Source organism: Aotus nancymaae, unplaced genomic scaffold (assembly GCF_030222135.1).
Source record: "Aotus nancymaae isolate 86718 unplaced genomic scaffold, 86718_ANA_hifiasm-v0.15.2.pri h1tg000010l, whole genome shotgun sequence".
Lineage (NCBI taxonomy): Eukaryota > Metazoa > Chordata > Mammalia > Primates > Aotidae > Aotus > Aotus nancymaae.
In genome coordinates this window covers 33,351,694-33,369,012 of record NW_026988421.1, presented here as the reverse complement: position 1 = coordinate 33,369,012, position 17,319 = coordinate 33,351,694, and the positions used below count along the sequence as shown (strand labels likewise).

At 48.1% G+C, this 17,319-nt stretch overlaps 1 protein-coding gene and 1 pseudogene across 1 annotated transcript in view; one reads left to right on the top strand and one right to left on the bottom strand.

The window, feature by feature from the left end:
* SLIT1 (slit guidance ligand 1) overlaps positions 1 to 17,319 on the bottom strand; it is a 192,587-nt gene that overhangs the window by 152,429 nt on the left and 22,839 nt on the right. The window contains exon 4 of the mRNA XM_012439394.3: positions 11,835 to 11,906. Within this exon, the coding sequence (XP_012294817.2) occupies positions 11,835 to 11,906 (72 nt within the window). The remainder of the gene's footprint in view (positions 1 to 11,834; positions 11,907 to 17,319) is intronic.
* On the top strand, positions 1,657 to 2,235 carry LOC105708178 (ferritin light chain-like; annotated as a pseudogene).

The following is a 17,319-nucleotide window of genomic DNA, read 5'->3' as shown; positions in this document are numbered from 1 at the left end:
AGCCATGAAAAAGAACGAAATCTTGATATGCACCACAAATGAGTGAACCTAAAAAATGCTACGTTAAGTGGAATTAGCCAGTCACAGAAAGGCAAATCCTGTATGATTCCATGTCTGTGAGATACTGAGATCAGGCAAAGTCATAGAGTTAGAAGAGAAGTAGCCAGGAGCTGCAGGTGGGCAGATGAGGAGCTATTGCTTAATGGGTACAGAGTTTATGTTGGGGATGAAACATTTTGGGTATAGCAATGATGGTTACACGACACTGTGAATGTACTTAATGTCACTAAATTGTGCACTTATAGTTGAAATTATAAATATTATGTATATTTTACCGTGATTTTTAAAAAGTGTTATAAAGAAAAAAAAACAGGGCACTGGGGAGGCAACAACCAATTCTTTCTGGGGAGGGAGGAACTACGGAGCTATGATGGGTAGGTGGCATTTCAGCCACCCATGGGAGACGCAGGTGAGGCAGACGTGGGCCAATCTCTCCCTCTTGTTCACAGCTCAGGTTCAGAGAGCCGGGAGGAGGGGAAGGAGGCCTTTGTGGTGAGTGGCTAAGGCTCACTCTCCACTAAATCACTCTGCTCTTCCAGAATACTCCATGGCTCCCTCTTCCTATCACCCATCCAAACTCCTCACTCCAGAACATTCTAGGTCTAGAGCCCATCTACACTTCCTTCCAGGCTGAGCCCACACAACACTCGAAAACTGTGGGGCCCCTGCTCACAGGGAACCGCATCCGCACCCCTGTGTCTGCACAGCCGCTCCTTCCACTGGAGTCTGAGTCTTCCTCTTCACCCTCCTGTGTCTCCCATGCCCTTTAATACCTTGAAACCCACCTTCCCAGAAGACTCACGAGTAGTCCCTTTCTTCTTCCTGCTTCTTTATTTTCTCACACGTTCTATAATGAAAATGCTGCATGGTGTGGTGAAGAAGAGCACACCCTCTGGGAGACACTCCCTGTACTCCAAGCCTGGATCTGCCGACAACTAGCTATGCAACCAGTTTACTTGATCTGTGCCTCAATTCTCCTGCCTGTGAAAATGGGAAAATAACAGCACTCACTGCATAGGACCATGACAATTAAAATGAGAAAATGCACATAAAGTTTTTGGCACATGAGTGCTTAACAAACAGTAACTATCATTATAATAACATATTGCTTTGGTATTAAACTTTTTTTGAGACAGGGTCTTGCTCTGTCACCCAGAATGGAGTACAGTGACACAATCATAACTCATTAAAACCTCAAACTCCTGGGCTCAAGCGATCCTCACACCTCAGCCTCCTGAGTAGCTGGGACTACCGGTGCACATCACTACGCCTAGCTATTTTTCCTTATTTTTTATAGAAACAGGGTCTTGCTATGTTGCCCAGGCTGTCCTCAAACTCCTGGCCTCAAGCAATTCTCCCATCTCAGCCTTCCCGAAGTGTTGGGATTATAAGTGTGAGCCACCATGCCCAGCCTAGACTTTATTTTTAAAAATTTTACATGTTAGCAGTTTGGCGGTCCCACGGATCTGTCTCTTGCTTCAACAGTGTTTGGAGGAACAGATCCCGGCGACTCTTTCTTCCAGCCTCCAACCACCCTCCGATTTCCTCTCTACTTGCAACCTCCGGGACCATCTTCTCGCCATCTCCTGCTTCTGGGGACCTGCTAACACCGTTTTTGTGGTTAGCTCCTTTTTGCTGACCAGCCATGAGCTCCCAGATTCGTCAGAATTATTCCACCGACGTGGAGGCAGCCGTCGACAGCCTGGTCCATGTGTACCTGCAGGCCTCCTACACCCACCTCTCTCTCTGGGCTACTATTTTGACCGCGATGATGTGGCTCTGGAAGGCGTGAGCCACTTCTTCCACAAATTGGCCGAGGAGAAGCGCGACGGCTACGAGTGTCTCCTGAAGATGCAAAACCAGCGTGGTGGCCTCACTCTCTTCCAGGATATCAAGAAGCTAACTTGAAATGAGTGGAGTAAAACCGTGGACACCATGGAAGCCGCCATGGCCCTGGAGAAAAGTCTGAACCAGGCCCTTTTGGATCTTCATGCCCTGGGTTCTGCCCGCACAGACCCCCATCTCTGTGACTTCCTGGAGAGTCACTTCCTAGATGAAGAAGTGAAAATCATCAAGAAGGTGGGTGACCACCTGACCAACCTCCACAGGCTGGCCGGCCCACAGGCTGGGCTGGGCCAGTACCTCTTCGAAAGGCTCACTCTCAAGCATGACTAAGAGCCTAGTTAGCCCAGCGACTTCTGAAGGGCCCTTGCAAAATAACAGGGCTTCTCCCTAAGCCTCTCCCTCCAGCCACTAGGCAGCTTTCTAACTACCCTAACAAGCCTTGGACCAAATGGAAATAAAACTATTTGAAGCAAAAAAAAACACAATGTGCATGTTAGCTCAGTCATCTTTAAACGCCTTATTTAACTGGAAAACTAAATCCCTTATCACCTCTCTTTCCTTGCTTTTCTCTATTTTTCAAATGTTCACTATCTAGCAAAATTATTTTTGTATTTTAAAATTGTATTTCAAAGAAATTTTTATTTTTATTGTTTTAATTGAAAAATATTTGTATAATTTTTGAAATGATTTTTCTAAAATCCTCACCTCCCTAAAAGTTATTCATAAGAGCCCGCTCCCGCATGCGTGCCTCTCTATTCAGAATCTTCTCAATGCTTACAAATTCTGTTTGTCTCATACTGATTTTTGTAATGCTGTAGGAGAGGACCAGTGGCTTTTTATGCCTTTGAGCCCCTGTAAATGCAGGGCACCCCGCGTTTGCCAGGCATTCTCTGGGGATGACCCACTGACCTCTTGCCACTCCCCACGGCCCTCCTTCAGGCCCTGGGCTCCCTCGGCTGTCCAAATTTGTAAGAGCCTCTGCGGTTCTTAGCCAGCAGGGGCAGAGCCAGATTCAAAGCCCACAGCCGGGCACCAGGGCTGTGTCTAGGACACTTCATCCATGCTGGGCGCATCAGCCCGCTCTGGCATGCGGGATGTCAATCTCAGGCCGGCTGCCCTCTTCCTGGAGACTCCCGTGCCGGCCCAGTGGGATGCTCGCCTCTTTCACTTGAGCCTTGACAGCAGGCGCAGATTTAATGATTGGAAAGCACTTCGAAAATCCAGAGTGCTCCATAATTGCCAACTCATAATCCTCAAATTGTTCTCTGCGTGGCTGCAGGAGGCGAAGCATCTGTGCTTGGAGCCTTTGCTTACTTAGCGTGGCTCTCACATTGAACCAGGCGGGGCAGAAGCAAAGAGGAGCTCTACCCGACAGGAAGCCTCTCCTAAGATGCACCACGCCTGCTGGGGAGCAAGGCTTCTCAAGTACGAGCCAGATAAAGGGGGGTTGGATGATGATGCAGATTCTTGGGCCCTTCCACACTGACTGATTCAGAATCTCTGACGAGTGTGACCCTGGGAACCTGAATTTCAATAAACTCCCCACTGAGACAACTCTTAATCATACTCTAGTCCAAGGACTGACAGTTTGAAGGTAAGTATGTGGGTTTGGGGTCAGGTGGGCCTGGGTTCAAATCTCGGCTCTGATTCTTATTGTCTGAGACTTCTGAAAGTTACTTAATGCTAGGCCCATGAGATGCTGAAAGATATTCCCTGAAAAAAATAAATTTTTTGAGATTCACGGTCAGATGTTTGGGAGACCCAATGCTCCACATCTTCCCAGGAGCTTTACAGCACACATGAGTGTGTTAAATGGGCTGAACAGTCCTTGATGCAGGACTCTGCTTAGTCCAGCTCTTCCCCAAACCATCTAACCAAGGAAGCTCCTTTTTACCATTCATGCTAGGAACATCTTACTATTTCGAAGGGCAAAGCTAGTGCAACTCCTTTCTGGGAAAAGGGAAGTCTAAGGAGTGATGGACGGTGTTGTAAGGAGTCCCCAGGGAGCTCCTGCAGGAAGTAGGCTCTGGCTGGGGAGGGGCAGCTGGGAGCCCCGTTCCTCGTGTGCTGGTGTCTCAGGCATGGCTGGCTCAGTTTTGCTGCTCCACTGCCTGGCACGGACGCATCACAATAGCGAGGTCACCTTCCTGCTTCGGGTAATTTCCCTCAGAGGCAAGACAGATCCATTTTTAACAGCTCTTCATTTCAGCAGAGAATGCCCTCCTGCCTCTGATGGGGGCTGGGGACCCAGACGGGAAGGGAAGCTTTGTTCTTCTGACCAGTGCTGACAGTTTAATTAAACCCAGCTTGAGACAGGGTCGATAGGGTCAGGCATTCTTCAACAGGACTCCTGTGAATCTCACATCCACGCCTCTCCACCCACCAGGGCCCTGTTAATGAGTTATGGTGGTCCTTACGGCAGGGATATAAATAAGGGGAAATAAATGCCCTGGGCTGCCCTCAATCACCCACCCCCACCCCTTCCAGGCCCAGCAGAGACACAAAAGGTCAATCTTGTTGGGACACATATTGGTTTCAAGGCTAAAAGGAACCCCAGAGGAACTGGGGTTCTAGAAGCAGCTTCTGGATGAGGAAGGGATCAGCCAGAGCAGGGTGGCATGGCAGCGGAGATCCTCCCCAGATCAGAGGCCAAGGTGGCAGCATGCGTGGTGGGCAGACACCCTGCTCCCCATCCCAACCTGGTAAAGACCGAGTTTCGGTGCTGTAAGAAGCAATCAGATTTCCAGCATATCCCTCTAGCCCTCAACTTAACACCTGTGTGTGTTCACAAAAGCAACATCACCACATCCTCTGAGGTTCACTGTCAGGTGATGGAGCTGACCCCCAAACCCAGGTAACCTGCTATCAGGGTATACCTGCCCCCCAACAGGAGATATAGGTCCAGCCAGTTCAGCACCTGCCCCCACCTGCTCCAACCTGCTGGTAGGTCAGAGGGTGGCCAGCTGCTCTCAAAGAGCACCGATGATAGACCTGTCACCTCCTGAGAGGCCACCACCTCCCTATCCATCTTACACAGACATCACTCCAAGGGTTCATAGTACCCAACACAGAGCCTGGCCCACAGGAGACCCTCAGGAACCATTGGATCAGTGGGTGGGTGAGTAGCAGATGGAAGGTGAGGAGGTGTAAATAAAGGGGTGGAGGAAGGTGGGGAGGAATTGGCGTATAGAAGGGTGTCTGGGTTTATAGGTAGCTTGGTAGATGCATAAGTGGGGGAAGGGGGAGGGTTTATGGGAGGCAGTGGAAGAGTGGATGAATAGGCAGGTGGTGGGTGGGTAGTCAGTGCTGGATGGGAGAATGGATGGGAGGGGATGGGGGATGGAGGGATGGGTCATGAGTAGGGAGAGAGATGGGTGGGTTGACTGATGGGTTGGCAGATGGTGTGAGGGTACATGGGAGGTGAAGAGCAGTGGTTGATAACTAGGTGGATGGACAGATGGGTGGATAGGTGGAGGAGGTGCGTGGGTGAGGCAGGTGAGGGGTGCTATGTAAGGATGAGCTTTACTGTCAGACAAATGGGTTCACATTTGGTTTAGCCCCTTGGGTGTGTCACAAGCCCCCTGAGCTTGCATTTCTTCATCTGTAAAATGTGGGACATGCTGACCTCATAGAGATGTTCTGATGATGAAATCAGGTATATTTGTAAGTTGCTCAGCATGAGCCTGGCACACAATAACCTTCCATTCTTTCTGTCACTATGATGACTGCAGCCCCTGAGACCTTTCATGAGTCCCTGAGGTGACAGGAGAGCGTGGCAGTGAAGGATGTCATGGGACAGGCTCACTTCTGCAGTGGGGAGGGGGAGGGGCCGTGCTCTTTTCTGAAGAGGTGTGAGTGCTGCTGTGCAGAACCCCAGGCCCACCCACAATGGGGCATCCCTGAGGAAGTGCAGAATGCATCTGGAATTTCAGGGCACCGAGAAACGCCTCCAGGGCAGCATCACCTACCTGCTCCACATTCCCCCTCCCCAGCCTGCTCAGGAAAGTACCCAAGAGGACAGAAGACAGATCCCCCACATCCTCAGCCCAGGCGCTCTGCCAGGGTCAAGGCCCTCCTGCCTGCACATGCCAGACTCCCTCCACAGCTTCCTCAGGGTGTCTCTGCAGGGGCACTTAAGCCCCTTGAGAAAAAAAAAAACAAAAAAAACCCTGTTGGAGGAAGGCCCCTGCAAAGTGAAGGAATGGTTGTGAGTTAAGGCTGAGCTGCCACAAGGGATGGGGGAAGCTGGCATCAACACGGGACACAGATCCAGGAGCAGGTCACCCGGGGCTGCACCACCCTCCAAAGCAGCCCCAATGTGGACTCACTTGACATTATTTCCTGGGTACCTCCGGCGTGCCACAGTGTTCACATCTGACACTGGAGAGTGTCACAGCTCTCTTTAATCCTCCCGTCAGCCCCTTGAGGCAGCCTGCCCTTATCTGTATCTCATAGAAGAGCAAACAGGTTGGGTAAAGGAAGAGCTGCAGAATCATATCACAGCGCTTCCCTTCACCTCAGACCACAGGGGCTTTTCAGTTCTTATTTAAAAAAACGGGAGGTTTCCCACCATAAGCATAAAACACATGCTTCTTAGAGAACAGCTGGGAAACAGAAGAGGAAAAAGCCACCCACAGACAATCCCTGCTGGCATTTTCCAGGCATGTTTTCTTGCATTATTTAGAGTGATTTACTGAGTGGTCATATTGTCAATGCCATTTGGAATCCTGGCTTTTGATATCAAACACATATATCTGCATTACTTGACATCTTTCATAAAGGCCATTTTTGATGACTGTAAATATTCCATCAAGTAGATGCGTCATCATTTACTTCTTCACGCCCCCAGTGTTGGGCATGTATGTTATTTCCATGTTCATTATTCTATATTTCAATATTCTAAATAATACGGCAACGAACATGTCTGTGCTCATGTTTTATTATTTCCTTAGGGCAGATCCCCAAATATGAAATTCCTAGGTCAAGGTTTAAGACCATTTTCAGGCTCTTGAGAGTCCCTGGAAGGCTTGGTGTCTAATTCCAACCCTATCATCAAGCTGCTCTGTGGTCCAAGGCAAATCACTTGTCTGAGCCATAGATCCTGCATAGGAAAGAAATGGACAGACTAACCCCACACACCAGGGGAAATATTAGTGCAGAATAACCCCTAGCAGGATTTTAACTTCTGGAGGCCACACAGACAAAATCAGCTGAAACGTGGGCTGTGCCACCACCTAGAGACTTGGGTGACCATGCCTTACCCCGCACATTTGGTCTCTCTCAAACCCATTTTCATGCTGATTTAGCATAACAGACTGTGCATGAAAGTCCTTAATTTGCTCCAGATGGGACGGATTAGTAACAGATCCCTCCAAAGCAAGGGAGAGGTCAACAGGTGAGAGATCAGGAATGCCCGGCACTGCCTTTTAAGGGAATAGGTCCCACCTCCAGCTCTCGAGGCAGGGCAGGCACCATAGTGTCACTGCACCAGCGGATCCCACAAGCCCCCCACAGCTCACTGGCCTGGGGTGACCTCTTGACCTAAGATGAGCCAATCAGATTCTTTCTCCCAGAAATCTGGAGTTGGGGTCTGAGACACTGTGTGGATCTGAGCTCCGAGGTCACAGGAAGGAGGCGAGTTGGCAGCATGACTGACCCGAGTCATGATGGAACTGAGATGCTGCTGATGAGCCCAGCACACTGGTTTGCAGGGAAGAGCAGGACGATAAGGTGGACAGTGCCGGTCCCTGGGAGGGCCAGCTGGACCTCACCTCCTGCTCTGGGAGCCTCTGAGACTGCCAGCTGTGCCCCTATAAAACCCCACCTCCACCTTTACCATCACCAGCTGGCAGGATATTCTGTTTCTGGAACCAAGCGTGCTGAGAACTCCTTGGCCAGACCAACTGGGGGAGTTAACAGAGATACCTTAGAATGTCAGGTACTCAGGTCAATAGAATGGGGCGGGGTGAGGGGGCATGCATGGAAAGTATAATATTAGAAGAATATTAACAAGTAGATTTTTAAACACTTGCTCCTGGCTGGGCACGGTGGCTCACACCTATAATCCCAGCACTTTGGGAGGCCAAGGTGGGCAGATCACCTGAGGTCAGGAGTTCAAGACCAGCCTGATCAACATGGAGAAATCCCATCTCTACTAAAAATACAAAATTAGACAGGCATGGTGGCACATGCCTGAAATCCCAGCTACTCAGGAGACTGAGGCAGGAGAATTGCTTGAACCCGGAAGGCAGAGGTTGTGGTGAGCTGAGATCACGTGATTGCACTCCAGCCTGGGCAACAAGAGCAAAACTTCATCTCAAAACAAAACAAAACGCTTGCTCCTGTATCCTTCTCTATAACCATCTCCAAGGTGAAAAACTCTGTGAGCCCAGATACCAGGACAAACAACCAGATGAATAAAGTTTGTTGAATCATTTCCCCAAGACAGTGCCCATTTTGAGGTGACCTGACCTGGAGGCCACCAAATGCCTTGGCTTCAATGCAAACGAAGCAGGGCACACTGCGTGGGAGTCCTGCCAGAGCACTGCAGGAGTCCTCCCGGTTTGCATGCCTTGCTTACAGATGAGGTTAAGAAATGTCAAGGGAAGAGCTAAAGAAGAGTCTCCCTTCACCCAAATCCTGCTATGCTCCTGGATGCCAAGAGTTAAGAACCTGATTCCTGGAAAGAAAAGGCAGTAAGTGTTAGGGAGAAGTTCTGGCTCTAGAGCCTAGAAACATCCCCCAAAGGGCCACCAAGATTTCGACTCCCCTTCTGGAAGTCCCTCTGTTGGCTGCCAACCGCCCCTTCCCCAAAGCAGCTGGCCTGGGACCACTGCAATGAGGATATCCAATGTGTCTGGAGGCCTCTGCCTCCCAGCCCCATAGGGTGCCAAGAGCAGGTGTCACACAGACTGCCGTCCTCTCCAATGGCTTTCTGCTCCTTGAAAGAATCTCCTTGTGCCAGCCTTTGGTTATAGAATCTGGTTATTTAATACTCATTAAAATATAGATGTCCTTTCCTCTAGGACTCCTGTAAAATATGAAACCATGAAGAGGGCAGGGCTAGGAGTCAGAGGGCTTCATTCTGACTCTCGGGAAGTAACTCCCTCTTTCCAACCTGCCTTGCTGGCAGTAACACTGGGAGATACTGCTTTCCACATGTGTCAGACAAGACATCAAGCACAGGAGCACCAACTTCACCAAGGAGCTATTTGCTCACTCTGAGTTCTCAGGGGTACAATGGATGAAGGTCTGCTGTGGGCCGGCTGCAGGCTTGGTTGTGCTCCGTGCACGGTCCCAGTTCAGACTCCTGCTAGCCCTACCATGTATGGGTAAGAGAAACAGGCTCTGAACAATGAAACCACCAAGCATTATGCCTTGAAGAGCCCAGGACCACCTGACCCTTGACTTTCCGCTTCCCAGGACACCTTTCATTCCAGGAGGGATCCAAGTTTCCCAGACACAGACCAAGAAGGCAGCCAATTTGTCACTTTCCTCAGGAAGGAATACAGGGGTGTGCAAGGCACCAATGTCCCTAGAGAAGGGTGGACCCGAGTAAAGGAGGGAGGGAGTCCCCCGCAGAGCTATCCTTTACCCCCAAGGGCTGGTGGAAAGTTATGACAAAAGAAGTCAGCTCCCCCCTAAAAATGAATACAGCTGGAGATGATCTCAAGTAAAGGGCTGGAAGTTGGTGGATTCAGATTCACATGATGGGTCTCAGAGATTTTTAAATCAATGAGGGAGAGCGAAAGTGGGCACCCAGGGCTTGATGGCAACTGTGCAGTATACATACACCCTGATCCCTGCAAGGTGGACGGCAGATCAATATGGGAAGGACAAGGGACTCAAGTAGGCAAATCACACAGGAGAGTGACAGCAAAAGCTTGAAAGGTTAAGAGGACTCAGGAGAGGAAAGGAATTGCAGAATTGAGACCAAGAGAAAAGACATTCAAGACAAATTTTTGCAGAAAGGTAGAGCTGTGATAACACTTGCAAGTCAGCAGAGAGAAAACAGGAGCTGCTGGGGTCAAGACAGGGCAAGGCCAGCTGCTTGCATGTGGCCAGCAACAGCACGGACCACACAGACCAGTGCGTGGCCCTCAGGCTCCACAGACATCACTATGGATGCACCTGCTGGAAAGAATCTTCGGCCTTTCACAGTCACATAGGGAAAAATTAAGTACCCACTGTGTGTGTCTGGCACAGAATGGATTGGCCAACCTACCAGTTACAGGAAAACTGCAGGAGAAGGCCCAACTCAAGCCCAAGGGTGGTGGCAAAGACCAGCAAAAGAGAGCATCACTAAGGGTCGCTGTGGAGTGGTCTCTGGGCCAGGAGGAGGAAGCAACAGGAAGTGACCAGAGAGACCATTCGAACAGACTGAAAATTAGAGTTCCATTGAAAAGACAAAAGCTTGGCCAGGCACAGTGGCTCACACCTGTAATCCCAGCACTATGGAAGCCTGAGGCTGGGGGCTCACTTGAGCAGTAGTTTGAGACCAACCTGCACAACATGGCAAAATCCCATTTCTGCAAAAAGTTTAAAAAATTAGCCAGGCATGGCAGTGCACACCTGTAGTCTCAGCTACTCTGGAGGCTGAGGTGAGAGGATTGCTTGAGCCCAGAAGGTTGAGGCTGCAGTGAGCCAAGATCGTGCCACTGTACCCAGCCTGGGTGACAGAGCAACATCTCATCTCAAAAATAAATAAATAAATAAAAGTTTGAAGGTAAGATCAACAACAAATTCTGGAGATCACTGGGCTCAGGGAGAGGTCTAGAAATCATGACAGAGGTGGGAAGAACTAGCTGTGTTTAATCGGAGGAGACAAAATCCAGCCCCAGATTCTAGGAGCCCATGGTCATACCCCTTAGCAGTCAGGTAACCACCGGTTGCCACCTCCCACCCAGCCCACACCCCTCAGTCTTACCTACATTGCTTATTACCCCTTTCTCTACCTAGGTGTGGTCTCCTTCAGGGATGAACCAGCAGTGCCATGCCAGGCGTGCAGAAGGCCCCGTCAGTGGTTCTTAAGGTTATTAAAGACAACAATTAAGGGAACTAAAAAACCTCCCAACTCAAAATTCAAAAACCTGACAGCCCTCCAAAAGCTAGGTGATTAGAGAAAGCAAAGATAAGAAAAACATAAGTTATTGGAGAGCAGATTTAGGGCCCAAGGTAACAAATTTTTCTAATTTACTTATTTGTCCACTGATAGAATTGATTGTCTGCAGAGATGATGAGCTCTCCATCACGAGAGGTAGCCAAGCAAAGACTGCAGGACCATGTGCTAAGGAGCTGCAGAAGAGATACCTTAGATAATCTCAAAGGCCTTGCCCAACCCAAGATCCCATAAAATGAAATATATGTAGAAAAATTACAGACACATGTGGCGAATCATGGTGCAGCAGAATTAGCAACCATCCTTTAAACTTGAAGGAAGTATTGACAGCAAATAAAAATACGACTTTATGCCATGGTTAATAACCTTACAGACCTCATGACCCTAAAAGGTAGAAAGAGCTGGAAATAGAAATAGGTTCAAGAAGGGTTTAATTGAATGAACAAATATTCAGCTCCCTGCAGGTTATCAAAGGCGTGGTGAGAGACGGGTAAGAATGACCCCCGTAAAGGCTGGCATCGCCGTCCATAAGCATGCCTGCCTGTAGAACACCCTTGTACCCACACCGCCAGCAGTAGCTCACAAATCTGGATGAACTGCAGGTTCTTCCAAGTACTTGCCATGGAGAAATACCCTGCACAGCACCCTCCTACAATAAGGGCCTGGCCTTCGATGTCCTGACCCTGCCAGGGGAGGAGTGCAGGGTCAAGGTCATGGGAACGTCCAGGCCCCACTGACCGAACACTGTGCCTCCCACAGGGTAAGAGACGAAACCACAGGGGGATCTTTCTGGCCACAGAGAGTCACTCACAGTCTCGACAAAGCCTGGTTGTTCTGGAACAGCAGTTCTGGTAACATGTGCAGCTGGTTTCGGTTCAGTCGCCTAAAAAAGAGAAGAAGAATTGGAAATCACCTAGACGGCTAGGAAATCCAAAAGACTTCTCAGAACGTGCCGGATGGATTCAAAGGCAGAAAGCCCAGTGTTCAAATCCTAACAGGTTCTGTGTGGCATCCCAGGGAAATTACCTTCTCTGGGCCTCAGTTCTTGATCTGTAAAGTGAAGATTCCACCACCCAGCACATGGGGAGAATAGGAACAGGGTGTCTGTGGAAGCCCTCACCAGCACCTCTCCTTCCACTCTTTCTTCCCATGGTCATCGTCATCATCACTTCACATCTGCAAGCCCTGTGTGGTTTATAAGGCACTGATTCTAACGCCATCTCCCTCTGTGAGTTGGAAACCTGACTACACTTGAAATGGGAGACATGCCCTAATGGCTACACAGCCCCAATTTCATCCACATTTGGCTCAACAGAGGTTTCACTTTCTTTTCATTGTTCGCTTTGGTTCTTTTTTCAAAATGAAAATAGCGGCCAGGGGCAGTGGCTCATGACTGTAATCCCAGCACTTTTGGAGACCGAGGTGGGTGGATCACCTGAGGTCAGGAGTTGGAGATCAGCATGGCCAACATGGTGAAACCCCATCTCTACTAAAAATACAAAAATTAGCCAGGCATGGTGGCAGGCGCCTGTAATCCCAACTACTCAGGAGGCTGAGGCAGGAGAATCGCTTGAACCTGGGAGATGGAGGTTGCAGAGAGCCGAGATCGCGCGACTGCACTCCAGCCTGGGCAACAGAGCAAAACTCTGTCTCAAAGGAAAAAAAGAAAGAAAGAAAATAGCTTTATTGATTTTTTTTTTTTTTTTAGACAGAGTCTCGCTCTGTTGCCCAGGCTGCAGTGCAGTGGTATGATCTTGGCTCGCTGCAACCTCTGCCTCCCGGGTTCAAGCGATTCTCCTGCCTCAGTGTCCTGAGTAGCTGGGATTACAGGAGTGCGCCATCACACCCAGCTAATTTTTGTATTTTTAGTAGAGACAGGGTTTCACCATGTTGGCCAGGCTGGTCTAGATCTCCTGACTGTGATCCGCCCACCTCGGCCTCTCAAGTGCTGGGATTACAGGCATGAGCCACCAAGCCTGGCCGATTATTTTCATCATTAATAAAAATTCATGTTGAAGTGTGATTACTGTCAGGTGTCTATTGAAAAAAAAAATGCATGCTCAGCCAGGTATGGTGGCATGCACCTGTAATCCCAGCTACTCAGGAGGCTGAGGGGGGAGAATCACTTGAACCTGGAAGGTGGAGGGTACAGTGAGACAAGACCACGCCACTGTACTCCGGCCCAGGTAACAGAGTGAGACCCTGTCTCAAAAAAAAAAAAGCATGCTCAAGTGGCTCATGCCTGTAATCCCAGCACTTGGGGAGGCCAAGTGGGAGGATTGCTCAAGGCCAGGGCTTGAGATTCGTCTGTGTAACAAAAAGAAACCTCATCTCTACAAAGAATACAGAAAAATTAGCTGGGCATTGTAGCTCAGGCCTGTAGCCCCAAGGAGGTCTGAGGGGTCTTAGAACCAATCCCCCATGGATACCAAAGGACAACTGTATGAGAAACCATCTCAGCCAAAAGCTTTCTTCCAGAGGGAAGGGGAAAATATTACTTCCATGTAGCCAGCAGTAATTGGTCTGTGGTTATCTGTGGTTATCTCCTAGAAGGTCATCCTTCATATAATAAGTGAGAAAGGCCATCTCCACCACATGGGACACCGTCATGTTTCCCATAGTATAGACAATTAAATCAACATTCAGGGACCCACTAGAAGTTTACTTTTTTTTTTTTTTTTTTTTGAGACAGAGTCTCGCTCTGTTGCCCAGACTGGAGTGCAATGGCACAATCTTGGTTCACTGAAACCACTGCCTCAGTCTCCGGAGTAGCTGGGATTACAGGCGCACATCACCACGCCCGGCTAATTTTTGCATTTTTAGTAGAGACGGGGTTTCACCATATTGGCCAGGCTGGTCTCGAACTCCTGATCTCATGATCCACCTGCCTCAACCTCCCAAAGTGCTGGGATTACAGGCATGAGCCACCGCACCCATAGGAAGTTTACTTTTCAGGGCAGGCTCCAAGGGAAACACTCCATTCCCTTGGGGGGAGCAAAAATCGATACAATCCTTAAAGCAACAGAAGTAGACATCAGATAGCTCCAAATTCCTTATCCTTGGTCCAGTAAATTAATCCTGTATTTACGCTGTCTGGTAACCACTGTTTTTCATTTTGTTTTGTTTTCCCCCCAAGACTTTCTCATTTTTCTGGCTTCTGCTTCTGAAAATTATTTAGGAGGAAAAGGGATTCAATGCCTAGTTTAAAATGGAAAATTACAGGATACTAAAGAAAGGACCCCACATGGTGAGGGACATGCAGATTGCTGAGAATGATAACAGTAGTCGTGGCTACCGTCATAATCAGCCCTTACTAGGTGCCAGGCACCGGTGCAAATGCATTATGGCTATTACCTGATCATAGGCAGGAAAGCAGGGTGTAAAGGTGGGTCTCTTTCTTTTGAAAGTGACAACAGCACTTTGCAGTCATGCACTCACCCTCCCGACTCCCAACAACCCACCCCCCCCACCAAAGGTTTCCTGCCACCACCTCGCCACGTGGCTTGGCTCTTCACAAGTGCCCAAGATAGGTTTGCTGACTTTGTTGAGTTGCCCATCTTTGAAAAATGAGAGAAGAGGAATGCCAACAGGTAAGTGAGTCACTCAAGCCCACATTACTGGATGGTAGATGTGGGATCCTGAAGCTTGCCTTTCTCTACTCCCTACCCTGGCTGCTCCTATGGTATGATCTTGGCCATGGTACAGTGCCAGGCCATCTCCCAGGGTGACCAGGCACATTCCACTCCTTCCCAGCTGCAGACCCACTGAGGCCACAATGTCCTGATCCCTCGCAGCCAGCTCAACTGCACACTGCTGCATCTACACTGAAGTTTGTAACTGCTCACAAGAACCAGTTACGTCCACTCCCAAACCTGTTTATGCCAGAGGTACTTGTCATTCTAACTATGTAATTTAATTAACTATTACGTAAATGAATGAACTGCTAGTAGAAAAAAGTCATCTCTATGAAAACAAAGTGGAATGCTTCAGAAAGATTTGATGAAAGGAAACCTGCTAATTAAAGGGCTGTTAAATTAAGTAAAAGATGGGTGGTGGAGCGAGGGTGGGTGTCATTATAAAAATCAGGAATTCTCCCCGAGATTGCTCCCAAGGCCCTTTGGAAAATCTCACTCCACCTTCCAGGAACCAAAACCAAAAATCATAAACAAGGTATATGTGTGGTTTAGGCGAGGCAAACAACACAGAAAGAACTCCAGTGTTTCACACCAGAGAAAGACCTTGGCCAAAAAAAGGAGGAGGGGTCAGTAAATGCACACTTACATGTTTTAACATAAAATGGAATTTCTAAGGAAAATGTAGGTTTTTTTTTTTTTTTTTTTTTTTGAGACAGTCTTGCTCTGCCATCCAGGCTGGAGTGCAGTGGCACGATCTTGGCTCACCGCAACCTCTGCCTCCTGGGTTTCAAGCAATTCTCCTGTCTCAGCCTCACGAGTAGCTGGGGTTACAGGCACATGCCACTATGCCCAGCTAATTTTTTTATTTTTAGTAGAGACAGCGGTTTCACCATGTTAGCCAGGCTGGTCTCGAACTCCTGACCTGAAGTGATTCACCCACCTCATCCTCCCAAAATGTTGGGATTACAGGTGTGAGCCACTGCACCTGGCTGGAATGTATGGTTTTTTAATGACTCTGCACTTTAATCACCTTTTATGATGAACTGATACACCACTGGTCTCCACCAACTCAGGGGGCAGCCACTGAACTGACCGCTCAGGAAGGTGCCTGCAGGGCTAAAGTCGCCACTCACCACTGGGGTCATGTCTTGACCCCCCAAAACCCTCTCCTCCTCCCCTCCTTCCCAGCACCAGAGGTGGAGCCAGGATGGGTCCCTCATAGCCAGGTCATTAACATGTATTTTGTTCTAAGTCTTTTATTTGTTTATTTGTTCTTCTTTTTTCTCTTTTTTTGTTTTTTTATCCTCTCGGGTTCTAAGTCTTTTAAAGAAAACAAATGCAGCATTTGACATCTGGTCTAGCTGTGGGCTTCTTATCATTTCATTTTCGGCCCGGATAAGGAACTCAAAAGAAAGATTGCCTTGCTTTCTTTCAGGCTGTAGGAGGGCAATGAGGCAATCATATTCTTTTCCTTTTATTTAATATCTTATTTTCTTTAACATAAAAATGAAAGGTGAAGTATCAGGTCATCTTCATTAAAAGCTCAGACTTTGAAGGCAACATGATCCGGGTTCTCGTCCTCTCTTCTGCACAATTAGGGACAAGTGACTTAACCGCTGTGTATCTCTGTTTCGCATCTGTGAAATTCCACTTAGAGCAGTGTTGTTTTAAGGATTAAATGAGATACTATAGGGCAAAGAGATTACACGGGGGCCTGGCATAGAGTGGTAATAGCTATAATCGTAATTATCAACGTGTCATAAGAAAACCCATTAAAAGAGAAAAACACAAATAATAAAATTAAAGTTACCAATAATCCACCACTCACTATAATGAGATTTAGTTCCAATTGTCTTCTTCCTCCTGTATTCTATCCACATGCAAATTGATTTTAGTAATACAATTGTCATGTTTTACCCTTTCCACTTAACATTGTATTTTCAGCACATTCCCATGGCCTTAACCGTTCTTCAAAAATGTGATTTTATATCTTATGTATCCACTAGAATGGGTTTCCAATTTTTTTCTATTTAAATAATGTGCAATGGCTGGGCACAGTGGCTCATGTCTGTAATTCCAGCACTCTGGGAGGCCGAAGTGGGCAAATCATGAGGTCAAGAGATTAAGACTACCCTGGCCAACATGGTGAAACCCCGTCTCTACTAAAAATGCAAAAACAATTAGCCAAGTGTGGTGGCGTGTGCCTGTAGTCCCAGCTACTTGGGAGGCTGAGGCAGGAGAATCGCTTGAACCCAGAGGTGGAGGTTGCAGTGAGCTGAAATCGTGCCACTCCAGCCTGATAGACATAGCAAGACTCCATCTCAAAAATAAGTAAACAAATAAATGATGTGCAATTAATATCCTGATATATAATTTTTAGCCATGTCTCTGATTATTTCCTTAAAATAAAATAGACTTTCTGGTTCAAAGAGCATGAACTTCAGGACTCTTTTTTTTTCTTTAAGGACACAGCTGCAAGGACTCTTAACACCTACAGACAAACCCCTCTGCAGAAGGGCAAGATTGGTGACCATGGTGAAATAAGTACCCATCCCCCACCTCACCCCACCATGTTCCTTTTTTTCATCATTGCCAAACTGAAACACAAGAATTGATCAAGACCCATTTTCAAACCTAAAAGCCCTGTTTGGCGATAAACCA